Raw genomic sequence first — 16,954 nt, forward strand, 5'->3', positions numbered from 1 at the left:
AAAGCATCAAATACATCAAACAAACAACCTAGGCTCTGATACCACTGATGGGTTTTGAGCACTACATCAATCCTATGGTGTACATGCAAACCCTAAATCTTTGGATCTAGTTTGTCTAATATCCATGCAATAATCATCCAAAGCTCATAAACCCTAGATCTAGCATATGATAAACGATATTAACATAAGAATAGGGTTTAGATCTTACATTGATTGTTATATAGCAATAACAATCTCAAAACCTTCTTGATCTTGACTTCTGAAAGCTTAGTGCCTCAAATGTTGCACCTCTAATGGAGTCACAAACACCACTAGCAATAAGGATGAAGAAGAAGGAGAAGGAGGAGGCACAAAAACGTTCTAGGGTTCTCTCAAAGGGTTGGACACGTTTTTGGAGGCCTAAGGGTTCCTTTTATACTTAGGCTATTAGGGTTTTCAACCAGGAAACCCTAATCTGACTGCTTAGGCCCTAAGCAGCCCATGGACTCCCTCCTTAGAGGCCTTAGACGAATTCTAATGGGTTTCCCCATAGATTTCGTCCACTCCAACTTATATGGAGTCCATTAGCCCAATTTATGCAATTATATTATAATTATAGTATCAGTCCCCTTTATTTAGTTAATCTCTCTTAGCCACAAAATTAATTCTTATTAATTCTTGACTAATATTAATTAAACAATATGATTTCTCTTTTAATATATTATTCATATAATATATTAATAAATCATAATTAATCCTCTTTCTCCTTAGTTCATCCTACAAGTTGCTATGGTGAAGGCAACCCAAAAGGACCATGCTCACAATCGAGCCAAGTACATACCAAAATAGTTATGGGCTTAGACACCTAATCCAACAGTATTTCAGTTTGAGGATGAGCACTCAAAAAGGAGGTTCTAGTTCTGGTTCCGGCTTAGGTGCAGGTACTGAGCCGATTAGCGAGCAGATGCAGGAGTTTATCTCATCAGAGATTACCCGTGGTATTTTGGAGCAGACTCATGTGATCTTTGGTTCGGTCAAGGAGGGGATTCTGGAGATTTTGGATGAGCGCTTGGGCGCATTCCGTGCTGAGTTTTTGGCTATCGTTGGAGCTCGCACTCTTTCTTTATATGAGTTTCGTGCTTGTGGAACCCCACGTTCTCTGGGGAGAAGGACCCCATTTCCAGTAGGAGATGGTTAGCAGATATGGCTAACGCGTTCAGGACGAGTTTCTGCCCCGAAGAGGCGAAGGTCAGATTTGCTTCCTGCCTTTTGAAGGACAGGGCACGGGATTGGTGGGAGGAGGTAAGAAGTGAGGTCGGTGATGATGTTGTTGATGCTATGTCATGGGATGATTTTTCGACCATGTTCCGAGCTAAGTTTGCACTGGTGATTGAGGTGCAGCAGTTGGCGCGAGAGTTTCAGGATCTCCGCCAGACTACTGAGACTGTGGCAGAGATCACTGCCAAGTTCCGAGAGAGGGCCTTATTGGTTCCGCAGTATGCAGCGGACGAGAAGATGAAGAAGGTAAGGCATCATGATATGTTGTGGGATGACATTAGGGAATTTGTGAGCATTTCAGGGTGCAAGACCCTGAATTATATGATTTCTAGAGCCCGAGAGCGGGAGATCGATTTGGAACGCCTGGGGAAGAGCGGACCAGATCAGGTGCAGGCAGTGGATGGTCCCAGGAAGAGATCCAAGACTTCAGATCAGCGATTAAGGGGCCAGCAGGGCCATGGTCAGTGCAGCACGTGTGGGAAACTGCACGATGGGGGTTTATCATTCTAGGGGTTTAGGCTGCTACAGGTGTGGCAGGGTTGGTCATGTCAGCAGGGATTTCCCTCAGGGGGCAAGCCCGTTATGTTTTCACTGCAACCAAGTGGGCCACAAGAAGGCCGACCGTCCGATGATGATGGGAGGAGCAGTGAGTACACCTGATTCAGTTACTTTGAGGATCACTGATGGTCGTGAGGGTAGGGCAGGAGCCCAAGCAGAGAGGAGATGGGTATTGCAGTGTCAGACAAGGGAGGTTAGGACTCCAGCATGTGATATTGCGGGTATGTATCTTTTGCTTCCTCTTCGGTTCTTATCTGTATTTATGTTGTTTGGAATTTTTGTATCGGTTTGGGTAAGCGTCATTTTTCGTTTAATTCTCTGTTACTGATTGATTTGTATCATTAAGAATTGGTATATGTCATTTGCATTCCATGAATCATTAGTGGGTCAGAAGGGGTTGCATCTTGTTGAGCGGGTATCAATGTGTTCGGTTGTTATTTTGGTTCTTTGTCGAGATCGGTTCAGGGGTATTGTGTGGAGGGTCCGTGGTCAGGATTCAGCGGGTTAGTTCTCCAGTATCGTCTGGTTTCAGTGGTTTTAGCAATTGAGTTTGGTTGGCCCTTGGGGGTGCCAAGGGAAGTGGTCTATTGTCGAGGTTTTGGTCGGGGCATCAGTTCAGAGGGCTTCAATATTTGGGTGATGTATCATTAAAAGCGTCTAGGGTTATCAGTTTTGCTGGGATTTCGGGGAGTGTTCATCTGGTCTTCAGGGTTGTGCAGTCTTTGGATTGGTTAGTAATGGAAAACTAGCATTAGTAAGTGTAGGTTGTCAGCGGTTCAGTCATAAGGGGGTAAGAGGGATTGGAAATCCTTCAAACCTTGTGTTCTAGAAGAGCGTAGTCGAATCAAAGTGGGAGAGAACTGTTCATATTTCCAGGAGCGGAATCAGGTGTGAAACTAGGATGAGTTTCACATCCCCGTAAGGGGGGAAGGGTGGCCCAAGTGACCGTCTGGATTGAGGACTGTGTGAGTTGGGAGTTCAAGAAACTTCCCACCAGTTGGTTAGCGCCTTCTTGGTAATGGGTAGCAGGCTTTTGGTGGGCCCGGCTTGGGGTTCCAGGCATGGATAAGCTGGCTGGGCACAGTTTTGATCGGTATTTCCCATATAATAAAAGCAGATCTTGGTCCATGGAATCCCAAGAAGGTAAGAACTCCAACTTGTCCGATGCTTCTTCGGCCAAATACGATAACTCGAGTCCAACTTGGGCTCTTGGTCGGGGGCGTGTTCGACTCTAGATGTGTATGGATTGATAGATGAGTTGTAAGACCATGGGCGGTGGCCATGGAAAAATAGGAAGTGTCATAAGACTGCGGGGTGGCATGTAGCATCCACTAGTTTGGTAGTTAGTGTTGAAGTGTTGTAAGACTGTGGGGTGGCCTGTATCATTCACTAGTTGGCAGTTATCTTTGGAGTGTTGTAAGACTGCGGGGTGGCTCGTAGCATTCACTGGTCCCTGTGCAACGGTGAGGGTGTGGCAACTCCATGATTGGCCATGGATTTCTTCAAAAGGATTGGACCGGGATGGGTCAGTTCGTAAGATTGTAAGAGGGCCACAACATGCTTGGAATAAGGAAATGGTAGGTCGTTGGAGGCCGGGAATGATATACGACTACAGTTGGTCGTGTAGCATTCACTTTTAGCATTGGAATTGGTGGTGAGATGGTTTGGGCAATTATTGTCAGTTGAGGCTTTCTTTTGAAAGTCACGTGGGGCAACTGTGTGTGTATTTTGACTCAACAACCAGGCGGGAATCCATTGTTTCAGATAGTTGGCAGACAAGTTAGGACCAGGGAGGTCTCGGCTGCTTTTGGAAAGCTGCTAGGGGGCAGCACGATGATTCAGGCAGTATTAGTGATTTGATATTTGTGTGTGGAGTCACTTGTTATTTTGGAAAATGTTAAGTCACTTGCAGTTTGGATTAAATAGTCCCCGAGTAATTGATTTGATCCTGTTACGTAACTCTCGTTTGAGTCTAACCGTTGTAGGGATGAATCTTCTACTTGAAGGATTATCTGAGCCTTCTGTCAAGTATCAATACTATGCAGGTGTATATGGTCAGTGATTTTGTTCCCAATGGAAGCATCAAGATAATCAGGGTTGGAAGTGGTTTTTTAGTCAGGTATTCAATGTGGAATTTGCATGGTAGTGGTTCAGTGTGGGCGGTGTATCAGGGAGTCAGACCAATTTGAGATTTCAGGTTTCAAAAAGGTAAAAGTGGTTTTCTGCAAAGGATTAAGGATTCGTTCTTCTTCGGGTTTGGAGAGTTCTTCTAGAGTTGGTTCCGATTGCCTTGTGAAGGCTGTGATATACTCGCGATTGTGGTCGTGTGGCTCAGGTTGTTTGGCGTGTCGGGAATGGTAAGGACTGATTTCGAGGATGAAATCTAATTTAATTGGGGGGATTTCTAACGCCCTGTTCCAAATCGTTACCCATTTGGGTGTGGATGATGTAATGTAGGTGATTCGGGCGTTGGGATTTGCTTTTGGAGCCAAGGGGTATTTTGGTAATATGGCAGCGGGCTTTTATGGAAGTTGGATTTTTCGTTCATGAAACTTTATGGAAAGTATGAGTTGATTAAAGTGTAGAGCTTCTCGTTACCTTTTCATGGATATAAGGATGGTCGGAATCGGAGTTGTATCGAAGAAGTTATGGCCTTCAGAATATGTTAGGGTTTGAAGGGAAACCCTAGTACGTGGGGCGTACCAAGGGAGTACACAGGGAGTACTGATGCGAAGGGTATTACGTTGTAACATCCCGAAATGAGGTACAAATTATCTTTCCTTAACCTTTCTTATATATGTCAAATTAGTTCTTAATTGTAAAAGGTGGCGAGCCAGTATGCGGGGCGTACGCATGAGTACACAGTGTACTCATGCACTAAGCAGGATCGAGGAGGCCACCTAGTATGTTGGGCGTACTCCTTGGTACGTTGGGCGTACTCCTTGGTACACTGGCGTACTAGACTCAGTTTGCAAACCCTAATATTTTGAGTGTCCCTATTTAAGGAACATGATGGCCTCATTTATAGCCACCTTTATCAGCCTCCAACGTTTCCTAAACCCTAAATCTTAAGTGTGTGCTTGTGGGTGTGATTTTTCAAGCTTAAAGTGATTATTGGCTCTTGTAGTTAAAGAAGGAAGTTAGAAGAAGAAGAAGAAGAAGGTGTCATCCAACTTTGAGATCCAGAAACCACCCATCTTTGTGCATCATTTTCAGGTATAAAGTTTATACCGTGGCTATTGTTCTTCAAGATCTTTCTAGTGTTAGATTTATGAGTTTAAGTCCCCAAAGTTGGATCTTTTTCGAGTTAAGACTATTCTGAGAGTTTAGGTTGTCCGTCTATGTATTTTTAGGCCTCTAGATCAATAAAAATGGTTGCTTGATCCTTCCTTTGACTCTATGCATGAGTAAAGTACCTTGGAATGGATGAAATGTTGTTCTAGCCTCTCCTAGCTATGCAAAGGCTTAAAGCTCACGACTTTATGGATTAATAGACCTTGATTAGCTCAGATTTATGGTTGGAGTGTTTGTCTTAATTGATTAAGACCAAAAGAAGTGAGAAATAGGAGTCCGAGGAGTACGCAGTGCGTACTCCCAACTGCGTGCAGCGTAGGTCTGAAATCCACTGTCGCATGCTTAACCAGTGGTATGCCCAGCGTACTCGCTGGGTGTTGACTTCGGTTAACTTCGTTGACTTTTGCTGATTTTGACTTTTAGGTCAAAATTTAGGGTATGGACCTAGGGAGGGACAAAATGGTCCTTTTTGCCCTTAGTGGGCTTAGCTGTGGATTTGGACTCGTGAGATGGTAATGGGATTTAATCATTAACTAAGGGTAATTTGTTTAGTTGAATAGGTGGAGTCTAGATCTGGCAGTTCGGGTGCTAGGTTTTCGTGTCATCAGTATCAGGTGAGTCTCCTCACTTACTCTTACATGTGTGGTAGGATAGCTGTAATATTATGACCAGCTGGGTCTAGCTGTTATGTTATGTTATGTGTGCTATGTTATGTGTTGATATGATAATTGTTTGGCTGGGGCTGCTTTTAGCCTACCAGAGGTTGCGGATAACCTCCCGAGCATGTTGTTAGCTCAACAGGACTGCGGGAAGGCGAAGGTCTGATTGTACACATGCACTATGTTGAGTATATGTGGTATCTTGGGGAACTCACTAAGCTTTGTGCTTACAGTTGTCGATTTATATGTGGCAGGTACTTCGCAAGACCGCGGGAAGGCGAAGGTCTGATTATACACATGCACTAGGAATTTACTACTGGGAGATGATCTTTTATGTACTCTGATAAATATAACACTTGTGGTTTTGGAATGATTGTACTTGAGACTTGTTTGTGAAACTATGTTTTTGGAAGTTTTAAAAATGAAAATTTTGGTCTACAATTTGAGGTGTTACATACGCCGTGCGTAATGGGATGTATGCTTAGCGTACTGTGAGGATTGGATCGGGGTGCGAGACCTCGTACGCTGGGCGTACGATGGTGAGTAAGAAACCCTATTTTTTCTTGATGTATCTTATATAAGCTTCATGTTAGCCTCTTTTGTTCATTTCTAAGCCTGCCTCCATACCTAAAAACCCTAAATCGACCCCCTTAGCCTCTTAGTGGTGTTCTTGAGTTATTAAGAGGACCTTGGTGCTTATTTTAGCCTTGGTAAAGGAAGTAGAGAAGCTTGAGGTTTATATGCTTGGTGAAAAGGCTTTGGATCCAGAATCATCATCTTGTGGGAGAGCTTTCTGAGGTATCAAGTTTGCATCTTGGCTTGTGTATGTTTAGATCTCTTCATGATTAGTTTATTATGATTTTGGTCTCTTTTTTGGGTTTATGGATGAGTTAGGTCGTTTAAGGGCTTGTTCTTTCATACTTGAGTTTGTTTTGGTATCCTTGAGCATAAAGGTGCAAGCTTTATGTGTATTTTGGTGTCATGCATGCATGATGCATTAGGTCATCTATTAAGTTCCTTTTAAGCTTAAGAGCTTCTTTTAGCCATGTATGAACGTAAAGTTGACAACTTTACGTGATTTTCCAGCTCAAGGAAGTCAGATCTATGTTTTGGAGCTTTGTCTTAATGGGTTAAGTGAAAAATCAAGTTTTGGGTTGAATAGAGTGAGTACGTTGGGCGTACAAGCAAGTACATTTAATGTACAGACTCCAAGCGAGTACGCTGCGCGTACGTGTGCTGAGTATGCCCCGCGTACTCGGTCTATTGGGCCTTGCATGTTTGAGCTTTGGTTTGGGCTATTGTTTGGGCTTGGTTGCTTGTGGATTTGTTGGGCCATCTGAGAATAAGTGTTTTGGATTAAGGAAAATTTAATGGGCTTTAGGATAAGGCCCATGTAAGGGTTTGGGCCCAATTTGGAAAATTGGGCCATAAGTCGGCTTTGGATGGTTGTTGGTTTGTGGGCCTTTATAATTGGGAGTTTGGGCCTTAGTCTTGGACCAAACTAGGGGAGGGGTAAATGGTCTTTTTACCCCATATTTGGATTGTTGGAATTGGATTGGAACCCAATTGTTAATTGGATGTTATTTGTTTGATAGTGCGGGGATTCTAGCAGATCAGCAGTCAGAGATTTATCTGTGGGTTCAGCTGTTGAGGTGAGTCTCCTCACTGTACTATGGGTCGAAGACACCAACGCCGACCTATTTGGTTTATATATTATAGGAAGACCAGGGGGTGGCCCTTGGCATTTGTATGAAAGACCAGGTGGTGGCTCTTGACAATCTGTATGCAAGACCATAGTTTGAACTCTGGCAGTTAATTAGATAAGTAGTTGTAGATTGTATGCTAGTTGTCTTTGTGATGCTTGCATGGAAGACCAGGAGGTGGCTCTTGGCACGACCCATGGTTTTGGCCCCCGTCCTGGCAAGGAAAGACCATGATATGGCCCGTGGCATAATGACAAGACTATGGTTAGCACAAAGCACATCCTATTGTATGCTTGATATGTTTGGCTCATATGTTATGTATGGTATGTGGTATTTGGGAAACTCACTAAGCTTTGTGCTTACAATTTGTGGTTTATGGTTTCAGGTACTTCTGGTTCGAAAGGGAATGGCCCAGCTTGATCGCAACGCATACACCCGTGTTTTCCGCTACTCGTGATTTTGGGAATAAACTCTGATAATTGTTTGTATTTTGAAATACTTCTAAATGTTTGAATAAAGGATAAATGAGCGTTTTGATTATATTAAAAATGAAATTTTTACCCTAGTTTTTGGGATGTTACAACACCTCTGCGTCTATATCTCTCTTTGTTGTTATGTGTGAATCTTAGCCACCCTCTCCCGCTTCCTCGTATCCTCTCTTCGAATATGATTTTGTAGGCCGTGGGATGATGGTAGCCATGGTGTTGGGTTGTGATGGGGAAGGTGTGTAAATGGTGAGAAGATGATGACATACCATCCAAAGACTTAAATATATTCGATGATATTTATTCGACTGCCCTTCCACCTCTAATGAAACACTTAGAGCTTGGAGGATGCTTAATGAGTTGAAGAATGATGTAATGACCAATGAAGAAGAAGTTGAGAAGTATATTTTCAATATTCATGTAGCAATAATGTGATTGCAAAAAATATGATCAAATCGCAAAATAGACTGAATGTACAAAAGATACAAAATTAGAAATTAATAAAACTGCATGGTGTTAGAAATTTGGGTATAGAAAGGCATAGAAATTCTGAGAATCGTGATTATCACTTTCAAATCGAAGTATTTGGGTGGTACTCCCAAATCCTCAATTGGATAAGACTCAGAGAGACAAGAACAGAGAGTGTTTGATGATATTTTCGTATGTACCAGAAATAAGACCAAAACCAACTTTAAGATCTCTATCTGAAAACTTGCATATGACAGTTTTAAACTGTCATAAAACCATAAAAACTGACATAAAAACGGATATATGGATAAGGGTCGACCCCAGCCAGGGGCTCTGCCCCTTGGACCCCGCCAGGGGCGTTGCCCCCGGACCCCCGTTCGTTCAGGGGCTTCACCCCTAAATGACAGTGTACTTTGAAACTTGATCAAACTTAAACAAGTGTGTACTCCACACCTTCCTTACTTGTTTAATAATTATCAAGATCACTTTTGGTCAACAAAGTAATCTCATTACACTTAAATAATATTGATGATAACAAATCACCAACACTATGTAGATACATGAGTCCCAAAAATCTCTTGATTGGCAAAAGCATGAGGTAATGGTTGAGTTAAATGGAAGGATTGGAAAACAAGAATGTGTTAACAAAGAAAAACAAACATTCAAGTTGCATTTTCTGGAATGGCAAACGGCAGATGATGAGTAGTATTGTGTTTTTCAGTATGTTGTGGTTTTTAGTATAATGAGTAAATGATGTATAGTATAAGTATTATGGTATGTTTTATTCGGTAATGTTATGTAATTTGTTTTCTAATGTATTTATATTACGTGAATTTCACTAAACCGGTTAAAACCAAAAGTAAATCAGGTCTCATGTGGGACTCATGTTGACGCCACTGTATCCAATTTTCAAAACATTAGTTACTTTTAATGTCTTTGTATACTCTTTTGACAACTTTACTTTTAAATTGTTAAAAGACTTTGAAGTTTATGGGACTTTATTCTTATTTTTCCACTTATATATTTTTCAATACTATTTAAATGTTATTTTAAAAAGTATTTCAATATATGGATATATACATTACATTTTACAGTTTTTGAAATCGTAACTATAGTTGGGGTATAAGATATCCATACGTTTACATAAGATTCTTTTGTATATTCGTTGGTGAAGGAGTATATATTCTAAGATGAATATACGCATAATTCCAAAATTTACTGCCACTTATTATTTAAGTGCACACTGCACAGAATGTCCAAATGGTAAAAGGAAATCAAAAGTACAACACATTAATAGATAATCAACGGAAGGCCATTACAACCATATTCATTTGAAAATATATAACCCTTCAATCATGTGTGTATATATATACATATTGACATACGCTCAAAAGAAATGAAAATAATATTTTAATATTAGCACGATTCTTTAAGTGTTGGAGCTACTGGACTCGCACCATTCTTTAAGTGTTGGAGCTGCAACTCCTATATTCTTCATGTCATTAACATTTGCTGGTTCAAAAAAAAAAAAAAAAAAAAAAACAAAGTTTACATATAAGTAAGTATAACCACAAAAATGGTGACAAAAACGTAAGAGAAACATAAATATAAGAAAACCAAGAAGGCGATTATAAAGCAACAGAGTTTAACAAAACCAGGAATGTATTTAATATTAAGTTTTTGACATTTAACCTTTTATTTGTGGAGGTCATGATTTCATATGGATCCCGATAATAGCTTTATCCCTCTTTTATTAATGATTGTCTTAGTGATATGACTATATATTTTATTAAATGTATATGTATATGAATATAATATTTTACACCTTTATCCCTTTCTTTCAACTATAGTCACCTTTAATGGCTAGACATGATAAAAGCCATTATTGTTCACATTCCTTTTAGAGCTCAAAAAGAAAGTGACAACTAGAACCTTAAAAACACTTGAGATTTGACAGAATATTCCCCTAAGCCTATGCAAAGGAACCACACTTCAAAATGATGATTGCTTTTAATGGAATGGAAGTATTTTTATGTTCATTCCATGGGGTGTGGAATTCTATTTCTAGATTTCATGGTGTTTGCTTTTATATTTTCATAAACAATTCTTTTTACTGATACATAATTTTTTTAACTGATTGAAACACATATAGTATATGTTTTAAACGGCATGAAATATTTAACCATATATCATTACTTAGTTAAAGTTTATTTTTATAAAATAATATTATTTTTCCATTCATCAGTTTACTTTTCTAATTATACATAACAAAAAAACATCTTTGAATGACTCATTTCATTCCATTTCCATCGAGCCAACCAATCATATTACTTTAATCATTCCATTCCTGTGTGATTCCATACATCATACCAAGCAAACCCTAAGGGAGTTTTTATGTGGGAATTGGATAAGCAATGAAATGGTTCAGTTCATTGGATTGAAAAAATATTGTTTGAATAAAACTCTATTGTATGGAAAAGAATATTTGAATTTTGATATAACAATTTGTTAAATAAAGCCAAAAAGATAAACATACCAGCATGTACATCACGTGTAGCAGCAGCTGTGGCATCAACAATAACAGTAACAGATTTGTAATCAAGTTCCACAGCATCAAAAACACTCTGCCTTATACAGTTTGGAGTTTGAACACCTACAATCAACTTTCATTAATGTATATGTATATGTATATCCACCAGAATAATAAAACAAGTTACAGAATAATAAAAAGAAAATTATTTACCAACAACAACTAAACTATCAATCCCTGCTCCTTGAAGAAATGAATGAAGATTTGTAGCAAAGAAGGCACTAAACCTTGTCTTTACCACCTTATAATCTTCTTCTTTGATAACAAGACCATCAACAAGCTCTGCCCCTTTGCTCCCTTTTGAAGTAGGCTTTGCTTTTCCATCACCATATAAATGCCTCCTGAACACCTCAACATCTCTTCCCTTTGGGTCATGCTCCCTTACAACCTACATTAAGTCATTCTGTAGAGATTAAGTCAAAAAGAAACAGCCCCATAGTATCATTACCTAACTAGCATCGTAGAAGTATTCCAAATACATTCTATGATACTAAAAGTTAATAACTAGATTAACAAGATGAAAGAGAGAGAGAGAGAGAGAAAATGATATATTTATATAGAAAAGTACCCAAACAACAAGGAAGCCTCGTTGTCTAGCAACCTCAACTGCCTTAATAACATTAAGAACTATAGCAAGGCCACCATCAACACGCAATGGCGCATCCTCCAACACAAAATCATTCTAGAATGAAGGAAAAAAAAACATTCTTAAAAAAATGTAAATTGTAATTATCAAACACAAATGCATAAAGAAGCATGTGTGTGTGTGAGAGAGAGTTAGAGTGAAAGGAGAAAAGGATACCTGCATATCGATTACAAGAAGAGCTGTATTGTTGCGAGTAGTAGTGGATTTAGAAGGACTTGATTGAATTTGATACCCATTCTTGACAAAATTGTTTTTGCTCTGAATGGCAACAGCAATAGATTCATCTTGTTTCATAAACTCTTCACATTTCTTAAGTGCTTTATTGTGTAAGCTGTTGACACTACCCATATGAAGACTAAGTCTCTCAGTTTTATTCCAACTATTAAATCCTTCTGTCACAAAAGTATCACATCCACCTTGTTTTGAAACATGGTCTTTAAACAGGTAACAACACAAGCAAAAGGCTTTATCTACTTTCACACTGTACTCCAACCAATCACTAAATTGATTAAACCAAGCTGGGTTGAAACGTCTTTTCTTGTTTCCTATTATTCTCCATGGAAATGTATGTCCACGTGGTTGACAAGGTCCTTTAATTAGATATTGTTTTCTTATTTCGTCTCTTTGATCAGGGTGATACTCTGAAATTCTTTTTCTCTCAGATGGATCCCATGGCAGATCATTCAACTCAGCTTCAGTTAGTATCGTAAGAGAAGAGCTAGGTGGAGGGATATCATTGGACTCATTTACAATTGAAGATGTTCCTGATGCTTTCCTTTTCATTTTTTCACTGGCAAAATAATAGATCAATTAGTTTGTAATTGCTCACAATTAACGATGAACGATGAACAACTAACTTAAACCATAATTCTCTAACAATTAAATTTAGATTTTCAACAAACCCTATCAAAATGATAACTACTAGTGATTAACAATTAACGATGAACAACCCTAACTAAAATATTCTCCCAAATCCCATTAACAAAGCTTAACAAAATATTCACTAATAACAACTGATAATTACCAGAAGTACTATAACTGTAAGCAACAGAAACAATTCATGAAATGCCCAAGCCGAACTAGCGAAATAGCGAAATGAAAAAGAAAAGAAATAACAAGTCAAACCTCAAGACTCAAGCAACAGCAGGGCGGTGGCGGTGGCGGTTGCAGTGGCCGGACAGCGGCGACAAAGTTTGTGAGAGGCACAATTTCTATTTTAGATTTTGGGGATAAGAGGGATGGTTCCCGGATTTCGGGCAAATTGATAAGCTCAAGTGAATCACTTCTCCTCTTTGTGTTGGCTTTGACTGACCAAACTATTATTGCAACTTTATGGATGCAAACTGTGATATTCATTTTTAAGTTTTAATATCAGTAATTTAAATTTTTATCACAAGATAGTGATATCAAAAAAATATCATAAAATGCAAAATTTATAGTGAAATGCTCAGGAACTAATAGCATAGATGAAACGTCACATCTAACTTATTGTTAGCAATATTTTAGGGCTCTATGTCATCGAGTTAGCTTATCAACTAATTTTTCGGTGCCGTTAAAAAAAAAAAGTTTTTCGGTCATCAATTAATTTTTCAGATCTTTGGCAATATTAACTCAAGATTTTCCCCTTAAAGGAAGGGGGAGGAGGTGAGGGGGTGGTCTGTCAAACATATATAGTTTTAATCGATGATATAATTATATACGTTTCTTGCTATCATCAATATAGTAGTATTCACCACTAAAACTAATTGATCATACAGCTATTTTCCGCACAAAGTTCACAAAACATTCAAAAGATTGTACAAGTATTTATCATAACATATATAAGGTTATGTGTAATGGTCATATCTCATCTTTTATTTTCTATTATCACGTTAGTATAACATATATATGGCTATGTGTTATGGTTGTATCACATCTTTTATTTTCTATTATCACATTAGTGTCACGTCACTCATATATTTCATCTTTCATTTTATTTTTCAAACCATGTTATACTTTATATTTAAGGGTTTTTGTCATCAAACCCCTACAAACTCTTGCTTTTAGTTTTAAATGATCTTAAAAAGTATTTTGGTCATCAAAACCCTCCTTTATCGATCGTTTCACTTTAGTTACTACCGCCTATGTTTTTCTTCGGGGGAAATAAAAACATGACCATCGTCCATTTATATGTTGTCGTTGATTACCACTACGACCGTCGCCCACCTCTACGTTGCTGATCACCACCATCGTCATTTAAATTTTATCACAGACTAACTGAAACATAATCAAATTAAACCAGGTTTCGTAAGGTTTTAATGACAATAACCCTACATTTAAATTTCACATTTTTTAATACAAATAATTATTATTAATTTTAAAACATTTAACTTACCGTATAAAAACAAAAATAAATATAAGGTTAACAATAATGAAAATTTTTCATCAATCTAAACAAAAAAATATTATAGTAATAAAATAAAAAAGTAAATCATTCACTTGAAAAATATAAACCTTAAATAAGGAAAGAAAATTACATACATCTATTTTTCGTCATTGAATAGTTGAGTAGTTTAAATATGTCCCATCAAATCTAATTGGCGGTTGTTATGCGTTTCTCAACTACGTATTTTCCCGAACATTAGTTTGATATTATTGGGCATCAATTTATTCTTGTTCATGAGATGGTTGACCATAAGTTTCATCACATCTACACATTCCATGCTTCATCTTCTATAATCATAGTATGTTCTTATTTTATTTTATTTTTTGTAGGAGACCATGCTCAAGTTAGGTTTTCACTATGTGTCAAAGTCATTTAAGGACATCAAATACTCGTTTTACATTTTCTCTTGCTGATTATTTGCGCTACTTTGAACTTTTTTTGTTTTACATCTTTTAGATGTGTGAATGATTTGCGCTACTTTGAACCTTTTTGGTTTTCTACAACCGACAAAATTGCAAAAATGGACTATGTGGTTGTCAAATTTCAGTAGTTTTGGTCCAAAAAAGTTTAGTGGTGTATCCGTGGTTCAATTTTGAATCTTTTTAGTGATTTTGATCCCTATCAACTTAAAATGACTATTATACCTTTTATATAAGTTTTTAATTTTATATATATATATATATATATATATATGTTAATGTTTTTAATTAATAAAAATAAAAAAATAAGGCCGACCAACCCCATTTGTCTTTCTCTCTGACAACAAAACACACACACGCACACTTAAAAATTTAATGGCTGCCAACATCAATCCCACTCTCACCCATCTTTCCTTCCTCAAACCATGAAACTTATAGGGATGAGCAAAAGGACCGAACCGGCTGGAACCGGTCCGAACCGGACCCGACCCGGGAACCGGCTTCGGCCAAAATCAAGAACCGAACCGGCCCGGCGGTTCTACCGGTTCCTATCGGTTCTTGTCGTGTCTTCGAATGTTGGAACCGGTCCTCGAAAAATAGCATCACACGGTTCCGGTTTTTGCCGGTTATATCGGTTCCGGTTCCTACCGGTTCCCGGTTCCAAAAATCCACAAAAATAACGTCCCGGTCCCGGCCCGACCGGTTCCATCGGGTTCCGGTTCCGGCCGGTTCCCCGGTCCATATGCTCATCCCTAATGAAACTTCCTCCGGTTTAATCACCATCCCTTCTGTCAACAAATTGTATGAAAACCCATTGAGCAACGCCACCCCTTTCCGACCAACAGTCGTCGAAGTACTCTTGGAATTTCTAAGCTTCCAAAACACAATCTCCAACACGTTCTTATACACACAACTCTTAAACTTCCTCTCTAGGCATATGGATTTTTAGAATTGTTGGAAGGGGACTGATGTTGATTTATGAAGGCGAATATTGGATAACTGAAGTTAGGAGGATTGTAGAGTGACAAAGGAGCTACTTGGGATTGGCTTCATAATCAGTCTCTCATGGATCCACGGGCGCTTCATCAACCTCCTTTTTAGAATCAGAATCACGATGACCCATTTCGGGATAAGATTTAGACAAGTGTAAATCAAAGTGGGCTTCAGAAATACAAATTACATCGACTTCTTCGAACCTAGTTTTGCAGTTTTAGTTGAAATGAGTGGTTGTTTCTTCTCTACACTGTGATGCAGAATTGTGACGACTATGGAGTTTTCAAGAACTGGGGTTTTAAGTCGAGGGCAGAGGCAGAAGCTAGTTGGTATTGAACGAGATAGGCGTGTGGGTCTTCTATCCGGAGCAGAGAGAGTCGCCATGGCTAGGCTTAGGGTTTGAGAAAGATTGATGACGACGGGTAATGGGTTCTGTGGAGATTTGAATATGGAGATGAAGGGGTTGATTCCAGTTCGTAAATGGACTCCAAATCCAAAATTGGCAAAACTTTCATTCACATTTACTTTAATAATCAAAACGACTTTAGTTTGGGAACAAGGATATGGAGAGAGAGAGAGAGAGAGAGAGAGAGAGAGAGAGAGAGAGAGAGAGAGAGAGAGAGAGAGAGAGAGAGAGAGAGAGAGAGAGAGAGAGAGAGAGAGAGAGAGAGAGTTTGGGGTTTTTTTTTTTTTTTTTTTTTTAATTAGAAAAAAAATTAAATGAAATTAAAAATATATATATATATATATTTAAGGGCAGATTTGTCATTTCCGGTGGATTATGGACCAAAACCACGTATAAATGCCAACTATAGGACTAAAACCACACAAAATATGTGAAATTGGACTATTGATGCCCCACCAACTTTTTTGGACTAAAACTGCATAAATTTGGAAATTTTTTGGACTAAAACTGCATAAATTTGGAAATTGGACTATTGATGCCCCACCAACTTTTTTGGACTAAAACTGCATAAATTTGACAACACAGGTACCATTTTTGCAATTTTGTCTTTATAATCTCTGTTTAAAGCTGCTCTTTCTAATTTTAGATGCGAACTTTCAACTTCGTTAGCCCAAATGAAGATTGGTGCTTCTACCATTGTTGTGGGAAATTTTTTTGCCTTGCCATGCTCCAATGAAGTCATGAAGATGATTCCGTCTTGTATTTTTTTTTTAAGTTTTATAAACATTTTCTAGAAATAGAGACTGAAATGATTGTGTAAAATTGTTGGAGATTAAAAGAATTTATAGGAGAAAAAAAAATTAAATATTTTAAGCCAATGGTTATATTTTAACTGGAAAAGAGGAAAAAGCCTGCGGCGCCTTCACCATAGTGGGGTCTTCGATTGGCAGGGGCCGCTTAGGGCGGCATTGTATTACCGCGTCAAGCATGCCGCCCCACCCCATAAGCTACGGGGCAAGTATAAGAAATAGCCTAAGCAAATGTGAAAGAA

General features: G+C 38.6%; 1 protein-coding gene across 2 annotated transcripts; it reads right to left on the reverse strand.

The window, feature by feature from the left end:
* Nucleotides 1-9,720: 9,720 nt before the first annotated feature.
* Nucleotides 9,721-12,978, reverse strand: LOC145116822 (uncharacterized). Of its 2 annotated transcripts, XM_079053134.1 has the most exons (6): nt 12,786-12,977; nt 11,817-12,450; nt 11,583-11,696; nt 11,168-11,402; nt 10,961-11,077; nt 9,721-9,936 (listed from the first exon to the last, which is right to left on the reverse strand). In XM_079053134.1, exons 2-6 carry the CDS (start codon nt 12,441-12,443, stop codon nt 9,854-9,856), a joined length of 1,176 nt encoding a protein of 391 aa, XP_078909260.1. In that variant the 5' UTR covers nt 12,444-12,450; nt 12,786-12,977; the 3' UTR covers nt 9,721-9,853. The 2 variants fall into 2 exon arrangements, with proteins under 2 accessions (XP_078909260.1, XP_078909261.1); XM_079053135.1 differs by lacking the exon at nt 11,583-11,696 and having other exon boundaries at nt 12,786-12,978.
* Between the last annotated feature and the right edge of the window lie 3,976 nt (nt 12,979-16,954).

This window comes from Lactuca virosa, chromosome 5 (assembly GCF_052849685.1).
Source record: "Lactuca virosa cultivar CGN04683 chromosome 5, Lactuca_virosa_CGN04683_v6, whole genome shotgun sequence".
NCBI lineage: Eukaryota > Viridiplantae > Streptophyta > Magnoliopsida > Asterales > Asteraceae > Lactuca > Lactuca virosa.